Source organism: Nothobranchius furzeri, chromosome 16, assembly GCF_043380555.1.
Source record: "Nothobranchius furzeri strain GRZ-AD chromosome 16, NfurGRZ-RIMD1, whole genome shotgun sequence".
Lineage (NCBI taxonomy): Eukaryota > Metazoa > Chordata > Actinopteri > Cyprinodontiformes > Nothobranchiidae > Nothobranchius > Nothobranchius furzeri.
The window spans coordinates 39,763,450-39,777,702 of NC_091756.1; the positions used below are offsets into that span (position 1 = coordinate 39,763,450).

General features: G+C 39.4%; 1 protein-coding gene across 1 annotated transcript; it reads left to right on the top strand.

Annotated features, from left to right (window-relative positions):
• Window positions 1-1,771: 1,771 nt before the first annotated feature.
• On the top strand, window positions 1,772-12,203 carry coasy (CoA synthase). Its single transcript, XM_015962594.3, has 10 exons — window positions 1,772-1,931; window positions 3,354-4,076; window positions 4,171-4,385; window positions 4,684-4,815; window positions 8,387-8,576; window positions 9,382-9,446; window positions 9,520-9,604; window positions 11,328-11,425; window positions 11,630-11,776; window positions 11,856-12,203. The coding sequence occupies exons 2-10, from the start codon at window positions 3,410-3,412 to the stop codon at window positions 11,913-11,915; spliced, it is 1,659 nt and encodes a 552-aa protein (XP_015818080.3). The 5' UTR covers window positions 1,772-1,931; window positions 3,354-3,409; the 3' UTR covers window positions 11,916-12,203.
• The last annotated feature ends 2,050 nt before the right edge of the window (window positions 12,204-14,253 follow it).

Sequence of the window (14,253 nt, forward strand, 5' to 3'; positions counted from 1 at the left end):
TATTCGTCTCCATTTTTGTAATTGCCATAAATTCCCTTGTTATAAGACTTAAGAGTCACTGAAGTGCCCCAGGCTTAAGAAAATAAATTGTGTAGCTTAGAGATAACCGTGTCTATTATTGTGCCAACAGACTTTGTCAAATATTGCCTTAAAAGTAGCTATAAATATATAAATGCTTTCTTTTTCCTGTCAGTGAATAAATTCTCTCTGGCTTCCCAGTTAAACTTTTTAATGTGAAAACTCTTTTAGGTTCACTGTGTTTAAAAAATCCTCATATTTTAATGTTTAAAATAAAATAAATTTTTCTGAAAATGATTGCAATAGTGGTTGAAGTTTGAAGCATTCAAGTTTAGATATGCAGGTGGTCATAAAATTAGCCTTGGATGACAAAGGGGATCCAAAATACTTGTAAAAAAAAGAACACATTATATAAGCTATTTATATTACACAGCCAAAGAAGCTGAACAAAAATATAAAACATGAAAATAAATTCATTAATATAATGAGGATGTGTAGAAGGAATTATAGTAATTTGATTGATAAGAATAAAAGTAATATCAAAGGAATATGGAAAGTGTTAAATACAATAATTAAGAAGCGCTATGAGGGCATAAACCATCCAGATTATTTTGTCAGTAATTACTGTGACATTTATGATAGACAGCTGATAGAAAATTTCAATGATTTTTTTGTTGGGGTTGGTCAAAACTTAGCAGGCAAATAAATAGTTATGTGGAGTCTGAATCCAATGGTTATGGTGAGTTGGACGGTGTGGTGGATTCATTACTACTTGAAGAAGTGACTCAAAAGGATATTTGTGAAACTCAGTGTATGTAAAACTAAATTCTCATCAGATGGAGATGGCAAAGATATGTTTTTAGTTGAACAAACTATTGATTGTACTGTTGAACCTCTCAAGTATATATGTAATTTATCATTTAAAACAGGAATATTCCCAAATAAAATGAAGGTGGCTAAGGTGGTTCCTCTTTACAAATCTGGCAATAAGCATCAATTTACAAACTATAGACCGGTCTCCTTGTTACCTCAGTTTTCAAAGATATTGGAAAAAATTTACAATGACACTTTTTGAATGGAATAACTGAAATAAATCAACTTCTTTGTGATATTCTAATGTTATGACCAGCATAGATTCAATATAAATTTAGTGAATGCAATCATAAATTGTATACACAGGAACCTTTCATATATATTCAACATGGTCTGAGTAGCCTCTAAATTTGTACATTTGCAGTGACCCTTGCTGACTGATTCAGGCTGGCACGACGAATTTATTGGAAAAAGAAAACCTGTCTAGACAGCTAATAAAGCCTGCTGCGCATAAACATGTGCAAATAATTCCGCATAAACAGATTTTTGTGAAATTAATAAGACTGTCCGACCAGTTGACAAATTAAACTCTGAGATATGTGAGACACAGGTACGTCTTTCAGAGTGCACAGCAGGTATTTAATCAAATTTCAGGTTTTTATCAATGGTGTGCAAATGAAGTCACGTGATCATCCAGTCCAGTTCACGTGTGAGTGGGTCTGCTCCATTTTGTATCTCGTAGTCCTAATTCGGCTTGGCAAAAAACAGCAAGCGGGACGATCTGTCCGAGATAGCGCTGATTATTGTCAAAATTGTTTTTTACAGCAGAATTTTGATCAAAACAGAGAAACAAGCTTTGTGCAAATGCACAGATTCACAGGCCTTGCGTTCTTTGCCCGACCGGGACGTACGCCGGCGTGTAAAGGTGCAGACATAGTAACTTCCTCACTGGTATTTGGAGCGATCCCTCTTAGCTATTTGCACTGGTCTAGTTGTCAGAGGAGCCATATGTATATATAGTAAATATGTGTGCAGGTTATCATCTTCTCTGCACGAATACTCCAGTATTCACCTCGCTGTAGATGTCTGCTAATCTGTAGGTAAGTCGAAGATTGTGAATCCAGAATGACCTATAGTTGAGTGTTTATGGGCCTTTAAATGTTATTTCTGAGTAAATACAAACTGCAAATAGCTTTAATCCACATTACTGTCACGGTTAAATCTTTGTCTTCTTCGCTTTGAGTTCATTTTTTCTCGTCTTGCCGCTACTTTTTGATAGCGTTACTGTTGTAGCACTAGCTAGCTAGCTCTAAGTTCATCGCAGGACTTTGTAAACACCGAGTAACGGGTAGCTCAGTACTCGTTACCAACACGTTTAGAGTATTTATTAGTTAGTAACTGACTAATTGTAACCATAAATGGGTTCATATTAAGTTTATCCAGTTACATATCTGGGATCAATATGATGCACTTTGTGGTGTTACAAATGAATCTGTTATTAACATGTTTAGCGTTTGGGGGCACTTTGTTGATGCCTGTAAAAATATATTTTAAAAAGAGTTAGTTCTTATCATGTAACCGTATGGCACAGTTCCACGGGGTTAAAATGTTAGCTAAACCCCGTAACCAGCAACGTGGGAACTGGAACATAGACAGGAGTATAGATAATTAAATAGTTGTTCACCATAGTTTCAGGCAACATGACAGAGCCCATAGAGATGTTGTTCTCTTAAATCTAATCATTGCCACATTGCTTCTTCGAAGTGACAATGTGGTTTCACAGGAGCAACAGAAATGTTAACTGTCTGGTAAAAGTCAGACATTACTAATTGGTAATAAGTCAGCATCACTTAAATGATTTTTGATATAATATTTTGTGTTTTTACATCTGTTAAGAACCACCAAGACACAAACTAACAGCATTAATGAAATCACACACATGGTGTATTTTTGATCAACTTTAAAATAAACTCCATCTCATTTGGGCTTATTTTCAACAGTGCATTAAGGCAAATAAGCCATGTCCAAAGTGTGGCCTGGGGGCCATTTGCGGCCCTCGGAGTGATTGTGTTTGACCCCTGATTGCATTTCTTTCATGGTTGAATTTTTTTTCTCCAGCTGTTTCGATGTAAATCAACAGACTTTGTGGATTTTATGTGAATTTTTTTAGCAACATGTTGTCTTATTTTTCAGCAGTACAAATTTAAAAATCACTAACACGTTTCTTGCATTTTTTTATTTTATTAGTAAACAAATTTTTGTGGTACAGAATTGACTTAACTTGGGAATTTTGTTGCAAAATAGCTTTTATAACACAAAAGTATTGTTTACTACAACTAAGACATGGTTTTGCCCTTGCATTACAAAGTTGTCTTTGTCTAGAGCAGCCATACTGACTAATCATCATCCTGCATTCATTTTGTGGTTTTAGGCACTGTGACGTAATTAGCCCATCCCAGTTACAGCTCAGTGCTAGTATTCAAAACTTCTGCTAAAGAAGCTTTGTCTTCTTTCTTTTCCAGTGTGAGTCTGCACCCTAACAGCGACTCCTCACATCCTTGTGACATCGGAGACTAACATGTTCAGCACAGGCATCCTTGTGTTGACGTCTCCTCTCCAAACCCTCCCTTTACGTATCGCTCCAGTGCTCAGCTCCGCTGCTCAGCTCGTAGATCGCACGCTGTATGTCCACCTCCATCCTGGGCTGAACCTGGGAAGTGCCGTCCAGCCTCGACCGGTTTTTATCCCCCCAGTAGTGGAACTGTCCACACTCATCACACGCCTTTACAGCAATGCAGCAGATGTATGCGGACACCTAGATGTTCGTGTATTGCTGACTAATATACGTGCTTGCGGTGGGAGCACAACTCCAAACACCCCTTTTCCCACACCGCACCATCTGTTTCACTCTCCTGAGGTAGTGCTAACAGACTTTGCGCCACAAGATTCTCTTCAGCCTCATGAGGTCACTCAGTATTTGGAGAAATACACATGTTGTTGCTACGCCTGTAAGCCCAATATCCCGCTGGTGCTGCTCCAACCACAGCTCCTTAAGCAGCAGGAGAAAGAGGACTGTTTGATGAATGAAGAGAAGAAGGCGAAACCTCTGGAGACCTACAGCGACGTTGTGGTAGGAGGGACGTTTGACCGTCTGCATGGAGCCCACAAAACATTACTCAGCATCTCCTGTCTACTGGCCAGCAGAAGGATTGTCATTGGTGTGTGTGACCGAGCAATGCTTAAAAGTAAGTAATCAGATTACATTCAACTTCTCATATTGGTTTGATCAGATAAATCAAAAGCCAGTCTTTCTGACATTGGGTTTCTCTCTGGTTCTAGAGAAAGTTCTAAAAGAGCTGATTGAGCCATACTCTGTGCGTGTGCAGAAGCTGCAGGAGTTTCTGAAAGACACCAAACCATCGCTGCAAGTGGAGATTGTGCCTCTTGATGACCCCTTTGGAGTGTCTGTAGTGGACCCCCAGCTGAAGTGCATTGTGGTTAGTGAGGAGACTAAAAAGGGAGGCGAGGCTGTCAACAAAAAGCGTTTGGAGAATGTAAGTCTGGATTAGAACATGCATCAAGATTAAAATGTGTTTTTGTCTCTCCATATTTTCCATGAATGCACAACTGCATTCTGATTTCATCAAAAGTGAGTGAACACTGGATAACTAAAAAAACAGTTTTGTAACCATTGTTTTCAGTGTTTGATAAAAAAAAATTAATAATAAGCTAGCTAAACTCACCTGAGATTACCTGGATTTGGCTTTTCAGACTTTACTCTTGTCTTCCTCTAAAAAGAACCTTAAACCAAGCCTGCTCTGAGTCTCATGTGCTGTCTGCTTTCCATACCAGGGCCTTCCAGCTCTCGTCCTTCATGAGATCCTGTTGCTTAAGGACATCCACCGCAACGAGATAGAAGAGGAGAAGATCAGCTCCTCCAGCCTGCGCTCCCGTCTGCTGGGCACCCTTCTGAGACCACCTAAAGTGAGTGCTGGAGAAAACTGTCCATTCTAGATTTCTGGGAACATAAATGTTAGCTCATCAGCTCAGAAAATCAGAGAACCTTCTGTAGTTCTGAGGGTCTACTACCCAAAACGTTACCTGAATTTAAGTTTCCAAACTAGGTCAAGGTGAGATAGGTGAGACATTACATGGCATTACAGGAGACTGGACTTAAAGACTGATTAAACAAGATTTTTGGACAGAAAACGAAATATTTGCTGCATCTGGAGAATAACAAACAGAAAGTGTTTCATTCAGCAAGACAGCCACCCTAACTGCACAAGTCGATCCACCAACTAAATGTGAGAGGAAAGACCATAAAGGTTTGAAGTCAAGACTAATCTAGTTGTAAGTTAAGACAGTTCAGTGACTCATTTTTTTCTCATTCTAGAGGCTATCAGTAGTGAAATATACCTGTTACAAGATGATAGTCACAACTTACCAGAGGGTTAGGTGAAGGGCAGACGACTACTAACGGAGGGTTGCCGGTTCAAGCCCAGGTTCCCACACCATCTATTTTTTTCTTGGAGTCTCTAGATTAAGAAATGGTGTAATTAGGGCTGCACGATATTAGGAAAACCTGTAATATTCGATAACAGTGCTTAATATTGCGATATCGATTTTACTCGCGATAAATGAACAAATACTAAAGTATGCAGTGTTGATGTCGTCTGGCGTGTGACGTCTGCTCTGGGTTCAAAGCAAACAAAAACTAATGCATGAATTCCATTACAACATAACATTTTTATTGAAAAAATATGCAGCTGCACCTGCTACTGTATTAGCAGCAAAACAACAAACTGCATGCATGCAGTTTCTCAGTGACTTTAAAACATCACCACCACCATAAAACTTTTTCTGATGCTCCAAATACAGAAAAACATCCCTTACCAGGGTTTTTTGAATAAATAAAAAAAACAGAAAATAAGTTTAAATGTTAAATAATAGTTAACATCACTTAAACGCAACAGCAAATTCTCTCATTGCTACTGAACATTTTCTCCACTTATGTGGTTATGATATAAGGCTGTTGCTGCAATTGGGAAGTGAACTGTGCTGGGCCAAACTAGGAGAACATTAAGTTTTTTGGAGGGAAACAGAAAAACAATTGTCTACCTTTCAGAAGAGGAACTGGCAAAAAACTACATGGAAAATATGTGAAAACGTTTGTTTTTAACCCCAAATTGAACAAGTTACCTAGATCTTAAAAAGCAGCTCAGATGATGAAACTGCAACTATGATTCTGATAACAAGCTAACAAATTGAGCTAGCTCCTCTAAGATAACCGGCTAGCAGAGCTTCTGACTGGCAGTTTATGTGCAGCAGCAAATCAACAATCCTGATAAACAAGGTTATAAAAGCTCATAAAGGAAAAATCACTTTGATGTGTGGGGAACTTTTCCAGGCCCACTTTAGCAGGGTGGGACTGGGAGGAGAGTGCTGTAGCCTTTTAGCTGGAAGCTAACCGGAGCCTGGGGCTACATCACCACCCGGTGGAACACTAGCGACATGGAGGTAGGAGGGTTGGTTCACCGGCACGTGTCGGAGTCAGCCCGGTTATTATCAGCTGCTTTACGACACCGAGCGGACTCACGTTCACGTTTGAAAGCAGCGCTGTTTCCATCCTAAGGGTCTACGTAGGGGGTGGGCGTATTACGTGAACGGACCCATCTGATTGGCTGCATATCAGAAGGGCTACATTTGATTGGTCAAATAACACTTCCGCATAAAAAACAGAGCTGGTTTACAAAAAGTTGATGTATGACACGGATGGAAATGTTTGAACCAAACATTTATCGCCGTTTTTGACGTGCTTTGCGATGGGCCTATTGCACGTCCTGTTATCGCAATGACGATAATTTTTTTATATATTGTGCAGCCCTAGGTCTAATCTGAATTAGACTTCATTGTTTAGACTTAAAATAAACGTAAGAATAATTTACTTTTCTAAATTGGACCATCTTTTTTTTTCTTCTTCTTTTTGTAAAAACTGTAAAAATCTGGGTCGGATGTAATCAAAAGGGCAGAAAATGCTAATCTGTCATCTATCACTGTAGTGATGAAATCATCATCTTTTAACTAGTTATGAACGGGTTAGCTGTTTATTTGTTTTTTATTTATATAATTTTTCTGAACATGTATAGGTGACACTGTGTTTAGTAACTTATTTACCAGATAGAAGTGTGTATATATATATATATTTATATATATATATATATATATATATATATATATATATATATATAAATATATACATATATACATATATATATATATATATATAAATAAATAAATACACACACACACACCATACATATAAACATCTACACCCACAGACATATGCGTGCATGCACGCACGATACATTTTTAGTCAGATGTAATTGACACCTGACCTGATTAAAGAAGTAATAGCAATAAACTCTTTTATGATAAAAATATATTCCAATACCAATAATAATGTTCTATAGTGCACTGTCATTCAGAATACATGCACTAAAGGAGTAGGAAGAAGCTTCCGCTTATTTAATCCCACCCCTTCACAATATCCAACCACTAATTAGAGGTTCATTTAATCCATGTTTTCCTTATGTTTTCCTGCCTTAGGGGCAGCAGTAGCTCAGGTGGTAGAGCGGGTTGCCTCATGATCGGAGGGTCATGGGCTCGATTCCAGCTCCCGCCAGGGGTATCCTGCTGTTGTGTCCTTGGGCAAGACACTTCACCCAACTTGCCTGTGTTAGTGGTGGTCAGAGGGGCCGACGGCGCCAAATGGCAGCCTCGCCTCTGTCAGACCTCCCCAGGGCGGCTGTGGCTACAAGTAGCTTACCATCACTAGCAGTGTGTGAATGTGAGAGTGTGTGCAAGCGTCTTTGGGTGTCTTGAAAAGCGCTATATAAGTTCAATGTATTATTATTATTATTATTATTATTATTATTATAGAATGTATCATACCTCCAGAGTTATGAATAACAATCCTTCTAACCATATTTTATATATTTACTTAACATGCATGTACACACATCCTCGTACTACCATGTAGGAGAAGAAATAATAATAATTGTATTGATAACATTATTATTATTATTGTTGTTAATAATAATAATAACAACAACAATAATAATAATACTGATAATACATAAAAACACTATTTATAATAATTACTTTATAATTTTAGCCCATTGTAGTAGGAGGCTTTCCTCCTCCTTGTACCTTGTGAAGATCATCTGCTTGTGCTGTCTTTTAAACACAGTCATCCCTGAACATTGCTTTAGTTCTACACACAGTTTGTTTCACTCCACACTTGTTCTAGTAATGTTTAATGTACAATAATCTATTTGGAAAAGGAAGGACAACAAAGCATCCTGCTGCCTTTTGGTGGAAATCCCCATTCAAGCCTAAAATAAAAGCTCAGTGATTATATTACTGCGTCTATGGGAGGAAACACAACACTAACAGTATCTAACCCTCACACACCCTACCTGTAATCTCATGTTTCCTCACTTCAGCATGTGTTGTTTATGTTGCAACCTTGTGTCTTCTGTCTCCTCTGCAACAGGACTCGTCCCACCTCCCTCCTCGTCCCTATGTGATTGGCCTGACGGGAGGCAGTGGCAGTGGAAAGAGCTCCATCGCCAAACAGCTGGAAGCTCTGGGCGCAGTTTGGATCGACTGCGACAAACTGGGCCATGAGGTGTACCAGCTCGGAGGTGACGCCTATCACAGGGTGCTGCAAGAGTTTGGATCAGGTGGGGGTCGTTGTTCATTCAAGGCATGTTAGGGCTAGATGGGTTTGGTCAGAAAGTCCACAATGTTGTAGGGTCAAAATTAGGGATGCAAGATATATATATATATGTCAGCATCTCTATCGGTGATGGCCGATGCTAGTCATTTTTTAACACATCAGTATCAGTCCGATAAATAAAACTGGGCTGATATTAATGAACAATATGTTTTGTTTGCGTCTAAATTCTCTATCCATTTTCATACACTCCTTTTAAATGTCCATTCACTATCACTGCACAAAATGTCACAATACTTCAGTGTACTAATATTTTCTTACATCCCTTCTTATATTAATGCAATATCGGTTATCTGGTATAACAGCAATATTAATATCTGAAATTGATATTGGCTCACAATTTCATATCTGTGCATCCCTATTAAAAGTACACCGTTTCACCTGCTATTTTCTATGAATCACTTCATTTGATATAACTTTGCTCCTGTAGTACTTAGATCCTCCACAAGGGGACAGAAAATGAGTTTAGGAGAAACTACTAATCATGTTAAGGAGGAAATAAATGGGGCTGGAGGATCAGATGATTTATTTTGTCTTAATTCACATGATAAAATCCCTGGATTGACAGATTATTTAATAAAGGATTACATGATTTAATTTTTAAACCAAAAATAGGGGAGGCAGTCATAGATTTTTTCCAGCTTTAACAGGCTCATAAATTAAACAAACATTAAACTTTACCGGTGTGTGTGTGTGTGTGTGGGTGTGGGTGTGGGTGTGTGTGGGTGTGTGTGTTTTGTTGTCTCTTCTAGAAATTCTGAACAAGGATAAAACCATCAACAGACGTGCTTTAGGGAAAAAGGTTTTTGGAAACCAGGTAACTGTGCCACTATCTCAAGGTTTCAGGTAAAATGTCTTACGACTTACCAAAGGAGACGTGTTTGTTGCAGGAGCGGTTAAAATGTCTAACAGACATCGTGTGGCCTGAGATTGCTAAACTGGTGATGAAAAGAATCAGCCAAGCTAGAGATGAAGGTATCTATGAATTTACATCAAACTGCTTTTTGTGTGTTTTTGTTGTGGGATGTTCAGATGTGACCTTTCTGTATTTGTTTTTGTAAACGTTCCTTCTGCCTTCCTTTCGTTAAAGAGGCCACATTTTTAAAACAGTTGATTCATTTAGTTCTAACATTAAAATGTGTTTATACTCTTTAGTTTTAGGGAGAACTTGGTCTGATTGTATTTTATTATTTTCAGGTTAAAGGCTCCACAATAGCTTGCATTTATAGAACAACACATGCTCTCTTTATGATCAAAACAGCTAAAATGGTTGATGCCAAAGTAAAAATAGACTTTTGACGCCAAACAGGGATTTTGCTGCTGAATCTTCAGTCGGTTTATTTAAAGCGATAATTTGCAACATTTTCATATTTTTAAATTTTCTTGAACCAGTATCTGCTAAAATGACCTTTTACATGGTTAATTAAAGGCCACCCAGCCCCTATCGCCCCAGTGATCAGAATATTCCACTTGCAACTTCAGTTGCTGGTCCAGTCTGTTGGGAAAGGGAGCTGGCGCAGCAGTCTGCCTCCGGCACGTTTCTTGCATGTTTTAGATCATGAACACAGCTCATTTGTTTAATTTAGTGATGAATCACTCCTGTAGACACCAAGGAAGGCTGGGGAGATGTTTCAGCTGTTAGATAAGTTTAAAAAGTTGTTAAGTTATTTAAAAGTTTAAGTTGTTAAAAAGACAAACGCACAGCAAGGAGATGAGTTTTCAATTCAAGTTTATTTATACAGCGCCAAATCACGGTACGAGTCGTCTCAAGGCACTTCACATAAAACATTCCAATGCAGGTCACTTCATTAAGCCAATCATTAAAAAGTTTCCTACATAAGGAACCCAGCAGATTGCATCAAAGTGACTTTCCGGCAATCCTCATACTAAGCAAGCATAAAGCGACAGTGGAGAGGAAAACTCTCTTTTAACATGAAGAAACCTCCAGAGGATCCTGGCTCAGTATAAGCAGCCATCCTCCACGACTCACTGGGGATCGAGAAGACAGAACACGCACACACACAAACACACACACACACACACACACACACACACACACACACACAGTAATGTTTCTATGGTTACATTGTGACTTCTTAGTAAATATTCTATTTGGTGAGAGATAAACTTTATTGTATTTATCCTAGTGAATCTATAATTGAACTGGTCAACTAGTAGTAGCACATTCAATGTCAAAGAAAGTAAAATGTTATTATCAAGAGAGAGAGAATGTTTAAGTGGTTAGCAGCAGTGTTCAAGCGCCCTCCATGAGGCCACCACAGCTCAGCAGAACATCATTGTAGCTTCTTCTGGCGAGAAAAACACTTAGAGAAAAAATAAAGTTAACAGCTGAAATAGCAGGAAATAATACAGTCAAAGAGCAGATTGTAGTAGAAAGTAGTAGAGTGTGGAAAGTGGTCAGTATGTCCTCCAGCAGTCTAAGCCTATAGTAGCATAATTACAGAGATAACTCTGGATAACCTAGCCTTTTAGATGGAGGCAGGGCAAGGGAGAGCCGTCTTTATCGACTGTATTCTACACCTCCCTCTACTCCCCTGCTTGTCCAGATCTGGGCCAACATCAGATTTGTTTTGCATTCAGCTCTACAAATGGACTCTAGGGGGTGCTAAAAGCCAAAACTGCCTAGTTCCCCTTTAAAACCTCATTATCCTGACTGATAATCAATGTATTTGTTCAGGTAAACAAGTGTGCGTGGTGGATGCAGCTGTTCTTCTGGAGGCCGGCTGGACGGACCTGGTTCACGAGGTTTGGGTCACCATCATCCCTGAGGAAGAGGTAACGTGTACTTCTGACCCTCGATGACACACACCATCCCATAAATGACTTTTTCTGCATCTTTTAAAAAGGTTTTGTCAAGGCAAAAAAGATTTCTATTTGATTTTTAGCAGTAAAAGGAGTCGATGTTTAATTTTCACCACTAGATGGCACCAGAGTTAAATGAGAACACCTGACTCAGCTTGATCCTGTTTTCTCTCTCAGGCGGTGCTGAGGATAACGGAACGAGACGGCGTTAGCACAGAAGACGCTCTGCACAGGCTGCAGAGTCAGTGGTCAGACGGCAAACAAGTGGAGCACGCTAATGTAGTTCTGAGCACTCTGTGGGAGCCAGAGGTCACTCAGAAACAGGTCAGACAACCTCTCATCAGCATCAGAAGTGCTTTTCATACACTTATCACACGAAGTCTTTATTTGTGTCGTTTTAAAGGTACTGAAAGCTTGGAGTCTTCTTCAGGAGAGGATTGAACAGAAGCCAGAGGGACTATAGGAACAAATCTGGGTCGCGGTCAGGCCTGGGGACATTTGTGAACCAGTGACTAATCTTATTAAGACAAAGCTGCCTTAATAAAAGTAGTGAGTTAAGTCATTAAACTACTGCAGGAAGGTATTGGTGTCCAATTGACCTTTCGTTTGTTTTTAATCTGTAGTTTTATTTCAGTGATGGAGGAAAGGGTAACAGGAAAAACTTTGTGAATCATCTTTGATCAGAAGTCATAGTATGTTAAGTTGACAACAGCATTTTTTGTTATAAGAATTAAAAATTCTGTTCTGTGTGGAGGAGGTCATCTTTAAATGTTCTTAGAAAAGCAAACACATAACAGTAGCATTAAATTGTTACTAAATATGAAATGTAATGATTTAGTTCAGATGTTTTAGAGTTTTAAATTCCTAGAGGTTTTTCATATGGAGGGATGCTGTAAATTATTATAAAAAGTGCTGAATAGTGCAATGAAAAAGGCAGTGGATACAAATTTGTAAAATTAAAGCAGATTCTGTGCCATTTTTAAACAATTTCACAATGATAATGCTGCTGGAGCCACCTGAGTGACCGAACATTTAGTCAGTCTGTGTGGAGTTTTAAAGGGATACTTTTCAACTTTTTCATGTTTGAATCATTTTCCTGAGCCAGTATGTGCTAAAATGACCCTTTACAGGGTTAATGAGAGGCCACCTAGCCCTTATTCCCCCCACCCCACCAGAATATCGCACATGCAATTTCAAGCTGGCGGACTGCTCTGTTGGGCCTACATACCTGGTGCTGCAGTCTGCTTCCAGCATGTTTTAGATCATGAACACAGCTGATTTGTTTAATTTAGTGATGAATCACTCCTGCAGACACTAATGAAGACTGGGAGACATTTCAGCTGTTAGATAATGGTGTTGAAAAGACAAACGCACAGTGTTGTGGTTATTAGCCAACAAATAGTTTTTAAGTTTTACTTACCCTCTGGATTCATCAATAAAATTTGTAAATATGGAAATATTTATCGATTTCTTACTTAATTAGGATTTCCGTGGATATGCCTCAGGGCACCACCCCTTTTAACAGGGGAAAATTGAATCCAAACCTCTATCAATCTGTCTAAAGTTTGTAAAATTCTTTTAACGAGCGGCGGTCATATTCTATCCAACACAGACAAATTCACTTGAGACAAAACTTAATTGGCAGTAACATTTATTAACTATTATAACCACCTCAGCTCCTCCAAGGCGCTAGCCAATCAACATGTCAACCAACTGATTTTATCAAACAAACAACAAGCAAGGAAACAATGGAATGATACTGTGAAGAAACAATCTAATCAGACTGGTGGGGTGAGATGGTGATTTAATCAAGCAAAGGTGGGGTTGCTTAATGATGTAATCAGACAGAGATAGTCTGATTACCAAACTGGAGGGAGTTTTGAAAAACAAAATGGCGGATCCTTTGTTTGGTTGAACAAAGGATCGAAACTAGGTGTGTGTGTGTGTGTGTGTGTGTGTGTGTGTGTGTGTGTGTGTGTGTGTGTGTGTGTGTGTGTGTGTGTGTGTGTGTGTGTGTGTGTGTGTGTGTGTGTGTGTGTGTGTGTGTGTGTGTGTGTGTGTGTGTGTGTGTGTGTGTGTGTGTGTGTGTGTGTGGAATTTAGCCTGGCTTCCAAAAACACGTATAATCAGTGGTAGTGGGCCCCTGATCGGACGCGTATTTGACGGTGTGAGCAACATTCACAGTAAATTTGATCAAAACACTTAATCGCTTTACAAAGCTCAAGAAAAGAAAACAACAGATCAATCATAAAGGCAAATTAACTATCTAAACAGTCTGTCTGGCCTGGCCACAGCATAAACAAACTTAGATATTAAAAACAAGAGAAACGGAGCTTACTTCGAGATGGTCCATTGGCGTTTTTAGTACGGAAGAGAGAGACCGTCTATTATTTTAAAGCAGTCACGTGGTCGACCGCTTGTTTTTGACTATTATGGGCCATTCCCATCTGTACCGGGTCGGCCCGGGCCGGGTAGCCCCAGTCGGCCGCCTGGCCCGGTTGATTCCACACATCCTTGTCTTAAGCCCATGTGGGCTGATTCTACCCACCAATCAGAGGCTTGCTCTAATGGAAGGTGTGAATTTGCTGTCAGCAGTGGGTGTGTTGGCCCTGGTCGGCCTGAAGCAGACCCCCTCGAGAAGAGGGCTGAGAATGAGCCTTGGTTGGCCCGGAAAAATACCAGGTCACCCAGATATGTAAACAACCTACGCTACCCGGGCCGGGCCGACCCGGTACAGATGGGAATGGCCCATTAAGAGAAGCGGAAGAGAAAGAGAGAAAAAAAAAGAAAAATCTTGAATG

Excerpts from the sequence above, each read along its gene's own strand:
- coasy (XM_015962594.3), top strand. The coding sequence starts at position 3,410 with ATGTTCAGCACAGGCATCCTTGTGTTGACGTCTCCTCTCCAAACCCTC. Across the intron at positions 4,816-8,386 it reads CCCTTCTGAGACCACCTAAA|GACTCGTCCCACCTCCCTCC; the intron begins GTGAGTGCTGGA and ends CCTCTGCAACAG. Across the intron at positions 9,605-11,327 it reads CAGCCAAGCTAGAGATGAAG|GTAAACAAGTGTGCGTGGTG; the intron begins GTATCTATGAAT and ends GTATTTGTTCAG.